The following is an 8978-nucleotide window of genomic DNA, read 5'->3' on the forward strand; positions in this document are numbered from 1 at the left end:
TCGTCCAGGCCGCAGAAAGTACAGGTGGCCTGGGAGTCCGTGAACCTACTTAAAAGCCTATTGCACGGGACTGCTCTGTGCAGCACCCTCCACCCCAGGTCCCCGATGTAAAGGGGGAAGACTGCCAACCCCGTGCTGTACCTGTCCTGGGAGTGTTTGATGGGGACAGTGTCGAGGGAGATTTACTCTGTATCTAACCCCGTGCTGGAGAACGGGAAATGAGTTGACTTCAAGCTTTGGTTTTAAAAGCTGGTCGATTGTGAGAAGAGCAGAAGACTGAGACATGAGGATTTCCATCGGTTTGTGATTCTGGGAAAGTGTGAGTTGGAGGAATAGAGAGAACAATGGATTTTTTCAATATGGGGAAGGTGTCGAGTGTGTAGTTCAAGGGACTTGGGAGTTGAAAAGGAACAGGAGGGATGTTGAGAGGGGCAATGAATAAAGTATCAATAAAATAGACAATTACTGAAAGTGAGGACTATACAAAAGAAAAGTTGAAAACTCACTCTTTTATTGTCTTCTTACAACAACTGCTAGTCCTAATAATACAATTTAATTTTAAAAGCATCAGTAGGGCCAATAATTTAGCCAGCTACAGCACTACACGATTGCTTTCTCTGTATAATCCTGTGCTGAACAGATGACAGAGTAGGTGCACTCACTGGCTGTACTCCCCACACTCATACATTGAACTCTCTCATTTCTTGGGAGTCTCATCGCCCAACGTGGAGGCAACAAATCCACTTGAAGCCAAGTTATGATCTTCCAACAAGATGGTGCAGGACATCCGACTCAAGCCAGACTTGCAATGCTTTGTTTTAACAGTTTGTGGCAGTTGTGCGAGTTATAGGGGGACAATTTTAAACTTAAATCCCACCGCACCAGGAAAGCGAGAGAATCTGGAGCAAATCTGCTTTTAAACCTCACCCGATTCTACTTCCAATCAGAGCCAACCAAGACCTAATATTGGGTGGTGTGTAAAAGCAGCGTCCCTCCCCTATCCTGTGGGATTCCCACTGGAAAGCTTGGGAAGCATAATCCCCTGTTGGATACAGAGGGGGGGCACAGAAATGTGATCCGTGGAACCCAACTCAGATGCTGAGGGAAAACCCAGACGCAGAAAGAATTGGAAAATAAACTCTACACCAACACACAAGCTACATCAAAGAGAGGAATGGGAACGCAGTCTGAGGAGTTGACTTCATTGCTCTGATACCCTGCATCATTTAGAGGGCTAAGGGCAAGTCGACCATGGAATGCTGCACACACCGAGAGACACTAGCACAAGAACAGTAAAAGAAAGGGAGACAGTTGGCAAACGTCGAGTGTTAGGTAGCCAATAGCAACCTAAATTGGGAGCCGAAACTCCAAGCTTGTAAATACTGGAGAAAGCCATAAAAATTTCCTCACTCTCATTGTGTTCAACAGCGACTGTCGAATTGTCCTAGGTATCTGGGTCTGTGATGTCGTAGCCGCTGGAAGTGAGGAGATGCTTGGCTTGTATTAGACACATTATCACTGTGTTCTGTACACCAGAGAAAATACTCCCCTGATACAATCTCTACTCCAGTGACAAACCTATTCACAAGGGCCAGGACTGATGGAGGCAAAAGATTCTGCACTGGTGGGGGGCTGAAATGAAATGCAATCCAAATTAACTTAGATTTAGCCAGCTAATAATAATTATTTTGGTAGAGGTTTCAAGAAACCCACCATCTCACAGCAGTCATTAATCATTGGAATTGCATTGCGACAGGTTGAGAAAGCAACATTCTCCTACAGTGCATCAGCCAATCTGCTGTCTGTGGCTCAATTTATTAATTATCAGAAACAAGGTCTTGGAACACAGGAGTAGGAAAACACAAGGTCCTGGTGGGGAGGAAAGGGACAGATTTGATGTACAGAAATAAAAGACATAGCAAAGGAACGGAAGTAATTGTTATAAAAAGAGGTTATGATTTTAATGTTTACGCCTCTTAAGCAGTACACAGACAGCTAGGATACAGAGTCTATAAACTTTCCAGCAATATAATACTACATATAGAATTGCACATCTGTTCAGATAACCCTACTCTGCTCCGAATGGTGCTGATACACTGTTCAAAGGTGCCCAGTTCTGATCGGAGCAGAGCAGAAACAAAAAGGGAGAAGTACAACCAGGGCAGCCCCTCATTGGTGCCTCAAGTCTCGTGACTTCAGCGTTGGTCCTATGGCCCCAGTGAGGAGGGGAGTGGTCCCACTACTTCCCGTAGAACTTCTTGTTCAGAAGGAAGATCAGCAAGTTGACATTAACCTTTGCTTTATCGAACAACTTCATGACAGCCACACCTTCATATTGGAGCTGCAGGAGGTCCTGAACATGGAGAGAATACACCAAGTTAGCAGAAACCTAACAGAACACACCCCAGCCTCTGTCAGCTGTTAGCTGGTCACACTCGGGCAGGGGAGGGTGCCAGGGGGCTGAGCCTCCAAGAGGAGAATCAGCCACAGTCCCCACTATTAATCACAATCTAGTGCCTCCTGTTCATATTGACTTTTGGTGAGCAGAGAACTGAACTCCTCTGGGATGTCCCCTCATGGTTGAATAGCATATTCAATACTCACTCTCAGGGCTCTCACAGGAAGAATAGTCCCTTGGGTGTGAGGTACTGGAGGGTGAATGAACCCCAGTGAGAGTCAGCATCTTCAGGACAGGAGGGATCAAAGGGAGTAACATCATCTTCCATGTATACAACACCTTGAATGGAGTAAAATGTCCCAAGGTGCTTCACAGGGGCATCAAACAAAATCTGACACCAAGACCCATCAGGAGATGTTAGGACAGATGACCAAGAACCTGGTCAAAGAGGTCGGTTTTAAGGAGGAGAGAGGGGCGGAGAGGTTTAGGGAGGGAATTCCAGAGCTTGGGAACCAGGCAGCTGAAGGCACGGCCGCCAATGGTGGAGCGATTAAAATCAGGGATGATAAAGAGGCCGGAATTGGAGGAGCGCCGAGATCTTGGAGGGTTGTAGGGTTGGAGGAGATTACAGAGATAGGGAGGGGTGAGGCCATGGAGGGATTTGTGAACAATGATGGGATGTGAACTTTGAGGAGTTGCTGGACTGGTAAGCGGTGTACAATAAGGTCTAAGTAGAGACCTGGTGACCATGTCAAAGTTGAGCTGTTCCTTGAGACGTAGAAGGTTATCCTCACCTGATAGTGCAGCATAAAGGTCTCCATTTGGACTCCCATAAACTTTGCTTTCACTTCAAAGTCACCCACCTCTTCCGTTGGGCAGATGTCAAAAATTACATTTTTAAACCTGAAAACAGAACAGAACCGTTTCATTAAAAACAACTCAACGTGTAGCAAGAACAAACATGTCAGAGAGTGAGGTAGCTTCCAACAGCTTAGCCCAGCAGGCAGTGTGCTCACCTCGGAGTCTGAGGCCATAGCTTCAAGACCCCGATCTATAATATGAGCTCTCAATATATGCAGATACTCCACTGCAGTGCCGAGGGTGTGCTGCTCAGTCAGAGGTGCCGTCAGATCAATGAGAGGTTAAACGGAGGCCCTGTCTGCCTGGTTTTGTGGCTGAGGTGGATTGCAGTATTTGATAACAGAGTGAGGTGTCCTCCCTCAACCCTCAGCACCAAAGGCAATTGCTTGGGCTATCATATCAGCCGCTGTTTTAGGATCTTGCTATGTGTAAACTGACTGCCATGAGCAGAAATTTGGATATCTCTTTCCCTAAAAGGCTGTGGATGCTCGGAGTCAACTGAAGCTTTGTAGACCAAGATCGATATAATTTTTGCTGGGTAGGGGGTATCAAAGTATATAGAGAAAAGGCAGGTAAATGGGGCTTGAGAAACAGATCAGCCAAGAATGGTGGAATGGGCTGAATGGCCTCGTCAACCTATGTTTTCCTACATGACACAGACTAGCCTTCAAAGTAATCCATTAGTTGTAGAACAACTTGGGATGTGTAGGGATGTGGTGAGCTGCTATATAAATGTAACTTCTTTCTTTACACAGTTATTCAAGATATTTAATGGGCGAGAGAGAATAAACACAGAACCGGGGGTGGGGGGGGGGCAGGTCATAGGGGTCAGAGTTTCTGGAGGGCAGGTTTCTGAGTCAGAGAGCATTTACACATCGGGAACGGAGTGAGACCAGGCCTCAGGGAACCATTCATCAACCTGATGGACAGTGCAAGGGGTAAGGTTACTCTCAGGGATCAACGAGATCAAATGGGTTAAGAGGCCCTTACTGACCCGAATCCACAGTGATGAGAATTTATAGAAAGAAGAAAAAACTAGAAAGCCCAAGTTAGCCTGGTCTGAGAGATCTGGACTGGTCGGGGGTGGGGGTCCGTGAGAAATTTTATGGATTCTTTTCCCTTTTTGGCTCTGGAATTTCTTCTCCTCGCCCATGGCTCAGTGTGGAAAGGGGGGGGGGGGGTGGGGGGGCGTCCAGTCCTGATACCCCGACCACCATGTATATGGGGCAGGCTTGACAGATTAGTTGGTCATTTCCTGCTCATTAACTGTTGTGTAAAAGCCAGTCCCTTTCACCCTCTCACCACATCCCTCCCAACTCCAGAAACAAACCCAGTTGTCTCTTGACCTCATTTATACCGTCCATTGCCACACCTTGGAAGCTCATCCCATCACTTGTTCACCCTTCTTATCCCAAACTTCCTGCCATTTAGCCCCTCACCCTTCACTGCAGGAACCAGTTTACTTGCCGCCACTTTAATATCACTCATTGACCTCAGCGGGAGTAAACGCCAAGTCTCCCGCTTTTCAAAGGAAACAAACACAATTTCCTCGTGGCTTTCTGTAAATTCTCACTCACTGGTTGCTGTTGAGGTCCTCTATTTCCAGCAGGACTCCCTTCTCATGGAGTCTCGCAGCCGTGTATCTCTGTGACACCTGCTTGCTTTTCTTTGCTTTAACATCTCCTGGCTTCTTCGAAACCCTATAAATAGCATCAAACCACAAGGGTGAAAAACAACATCTCCCTTTACAAACACAAATCGCCAGTTTCCATCAACTTCTGATCAACACATTCTTTTAGCTTCAAATGGAGGAGCTTGGGCCAAGGCTCAGAGCATCAAGGCTAAGAAACCAGGAAGGAAGATTTCTTTTTGACCTATTCTTGGCTACTGTCAGATTTCTTTCCCCCAAATTGGCCGTGGTTTTTAAATCTTGTTTTCTGGAGATGACAGGGTTTTGGGCAGGTTGTAGACGGGATATATTGAGATTCAGAAGGTACATCAATTGTTTGGGACAGGGTGAGATGGCCCAGAGGGACTGTGCCTGTCTTCTTGATTCTTACTGTCCATCTGCATTGCCCTTCTGAAGTTTATTGGGGGGTGATGGAAAGTTGTTGGATCCCGTCTGAAACGACATAGCCAGACGGAAGTCACATATAGGCCCAGGCTGGGCAAGGACCGCGGGCTGGGCAAGGACCGCGGGCTGGGCTTTTACAACAATTCTTTCAGGTGCCAGCCCAGAAATTCTGGGGGGATTTGAACTCACAACCCCCAGATTACTAATGTGATGTAGCATAAACACCATATTACTAACCCTCAGCAGGGTGAGGGGGATCAAGATGTGCTGATTTGCTGACACCAAGTTCATAGGCTGACCAAAGTGAAAAGTGAGGGAGCTTCGAGTTCCCCAGTTTCGAGGTACTGGGAAAGAATGAGTTTGAGCGGGTGAGGGATTGAGGATGTGGGGAGGAGGAAGAGTGCGTAGGAAAAAGGGTGTTGATGCTTAGGAATAACTAGAAAACTGTGAGGAGCAGCAATCACAGAAATACGAACACAGGAATTAGGAGCAGGAGTAGGCCACTCGGTCCCTCAAACCTGCTCCACCATTCAATAAGATCATGGCTGGTCTGATCTGAAATGTAGGAGGGAGACAGGAACTGTGATGAAGGAGCTCAGAAACTGTGGAATTCCTCTGCTCCCTCAGTTTTTCTGCCCTCGTACAATTCACAGGCTTGTTTAAAATCCAATGGTTGGTGTCACTTAACCAATCAATACTTTCCCCATTTCCCTCCTCCAGTGAATGTGCTGCCTGCAGGGAATCAGATTCAACAGTAACTTTCAGAAGGGAATCGAATAAATTCTTTCAAAGAGAAAACATTTGCGGGGCTGTGGGGAAAGAATAAGGGGAGTGTGCTGATTGGACAGCTCTTTCAAAGAGCCAGTACAATGGCCTCCCTCTTTGCTGTAATGTTCTTTCCAAGCTTGAAGCTGCCTTGTCCAGGGAGTATCAGCAATAAGTCGCCCTCAAGAGGGGAGAATTGGAGGCACGTACTTCCCTTTGCTGGCCAGGTTGTCCATGCATGTCTTGATGTATTGGTTGTAGTAGTCGATCTGTTCCTCAAAGAAGGCAGTTTTGGAGATCAGGCCGCTGTATGTCTGCTGTAGTCGGACCAGCTCCGCCTTCCGCCTCTGCCGATATCGCCGCTGGTTTCGGATATCCTTGAGGCAGGAATTAAAAAGAGAGAATTCAGTACTCCTCCTTCACGTGACAATTGGCAAATGCAGCAAGCAGTGTGGTACTGACCACCTGGTGTGGTACTGACCACCCACTACTGTCCACCCGGTGTGGTACTGACCACCTGGTGTGGTACTGTCCACCCGGTGTGGTACTGACCACCCACAACTGACCACCCGGTGCGGTACTGTCCACCCGGTGTGGTACTGACCACCCACAACTGTCCACCCGGTGTGGTACTGTCCACCCGGTGTGGTACTGTCCACCCGGTGTGGTACTGACCACCCACAACTGACCACCCGGTGCGGTACTGTCCACCCGGTGCGGTACTGACCACCCACAACTGACCACCCGGTGCGGTACTGTCCACCTGGTGTGGTACTGTCCACCCGGTGTGGTACTGTCCACCCACAACTGACCACCCGGTGCGGTACTGTCCACCCGGTGTGGTACTGACCACCCGGTGCGGTACTGTCCACCCGGTGTGGTACTGTCCACCCGGTGTGGTACTGTCCACCCACAACTGACCACCCGGTGCGGTACTGACCACCCGGTGCGGTACTGTCCACCCGGTGCGGTACTGTCCACCCGGTGTGGTACTGACCACCCACAACTGACCACCCGGTGCGGTACTGTCCACCCGGTGCGGTACTGACCACCCACAACTGACCACCCGGTGCGGTACTGTCCACCCGGTGTGGTACTGTCCACCCACAACTGACCACCTGGTGTGGTACTGTCCACCCGGTGTGGTACTGACCACCCACAACTGACCACCCGGTGCGGTACTGTCCACCCGGTGTGGTACTGACCACCCACAACTGTCCACCCGGTGTGGTACTGTCCACCCGGTGTGGTACTGTCCACCCGGTGTGGTACTAACCACCCACAACTGACCACCTGGTGTGGTACTGTCCACCCGGTGTGGTACTGACCACCCACAACTGACCACCCGGTGCGGTACTGTCCACCCGGTGTGGTACTGACCACCCACAACTGTCCACCCGGTGTGGTACTGTCCACCCGGTGTGGTACTGTCCACCCGGTGTGGTACTGACCACCCACAACTGACCACCCGGTGCGGTACTGTCCACCCGGTGCGGTACTGACCACCCACAACTGACCACCCGGTGCGGTACTGTCCACCCGGTGTGGTACTGACCACCCACAACTGTCCACCCGGTGTGGTACTGTCCACCCGGTGCGGTACTGTCCACCCGGTGTGGTACTGTCCACCCGGTGTGGTACTGACCACCCACTACTGTCCACCCGGTGTGGTACTGACCACCCGGTGCGGTACTGACCACCCACAACTGTCCACCCGGTGTGGTACTGACCACCCACAACTGTCCACCCGGTGTGGTACTGACCACCTGGTGTGGTACTGACCACCCGGTGCGGTACTGACCGCCCACCCTGTCCACCCGGTGTGGTACTGACCACCCGGTGCGGTACTGACCACCCACAACTGTCCACCCGGTGTGGTACTGTCCACCTGGTGTGGTACTGACCACCCGGTGCGGTACTGACCGCCCACCCTGTCCACCCGGTGTGGTACTGACCACCCGGTGCGGTACTGACCACCCACAACTGTCCACCCGGTGTGGTACTGTCCACCCGGTGTGGTACTGACCACCCACTACTGTCCACCCGGTGTGGTACTGACCACCCGGTGCGGTACTGACCACCCACAACTGTCCACCCGGTGTGGTACTGACCACCCACAACTGTCCACCCGGTGTGGTACTGACCACCCACAACTGTCCACCCGGTGTGGTACTGTCCACCTGGTGTGGTACTGACCACCCGGTGCGGTACTGACCACCCACAACTGTCCACCCGGTGTGGTACTGACCACCCGGTGCGGTGCTGACCACCCACTACTGTCCACCCGGTGTGGTACTGACCACCCGGTGCGGTACTGACCACCCACTACTGACCACCCGGTGCGGTACTGACCACCCACTACTGTCCACCCGGTGCGGTACTGACCACCCGGTGCGGTACTGACCACCCACAACTGTCCACCCGGTGTGGTACTGACCACCCGGTGCGGTACTGACCACCCACAACTGTCCACCCGGTGTGGTACTGACCACCCACAACTGTCCACCCGGTGTGGTACTGACCACCCGGTGCGGTGCTGACCACCCACTACTGTCCACCCGGTGTGGTACTGACCACCCGGTGCGGTACTGACCACCCACTACTGACCACCCGGTGCGGTACTGACCACCCACTACTGACCACCCGGTGCGGTGCTGACCACCCACTACTGTCCACCCCGTACTGACCGCCCGGTGTGGTACTGACCACCCACTACTGTCCACCCGGTGTGGTACTGACCACCCACTACTGTCCACCCGGTGCGGTACTGACCACCCACAACTGTCCACCCGGTGTGGTACTGACCACCCGGTGCGGTACTGACCACCCACAACTGTCCACCCGGTGTGGTACTGACCACCCGGTGTGGTACTGACCACC

The 8978-nt window shown here is 51.3% G+C and overlaps 1 protein-coding gene across 1 annotated transcript in view; it reads right to left on the reverse strand.

Moving 5' to 3' along the window:
- Window positions 1-489: 489 nt before the first annotated feature.
- Window positions 490-8978, reverse strand: part of iqgap1 (IQ motif containing GTPase activating protein 1) — a 93627-nt gene continuing 85138 nt past the window's right edge. Inside the window, 4 exon segments of the mRNA XM_068015205.1 lie at window positions 490-2353; window positions 3193-3301; window positions 4837-4959; window positions 6309-6475. Coding sequence (XP_067871306.1) covers window positions 2240-2353; window positions 3193-3301; window positions 4837-4959; window positions 6309-6475 — 513 coding nt within the window. The 3' untranslated portion in view covers window positions 490-2239.

Source organism: Heterodontus francisci, chromosome 35 (assembly GCF_036365525.1).
Source record: "Heterodontus francisci isolate sHetFra1 chromosome 35, sHetFra1.hap1, whole genome shotgun sequence".
Classification (NCBI taxonomy): domain Eukaryota; kingdom Metazoa; phylum Chordata; class Chondrichthyes; order Heterodontiformes; family Heterodontidae; genus Heterodontus; species Heterodontus francisci.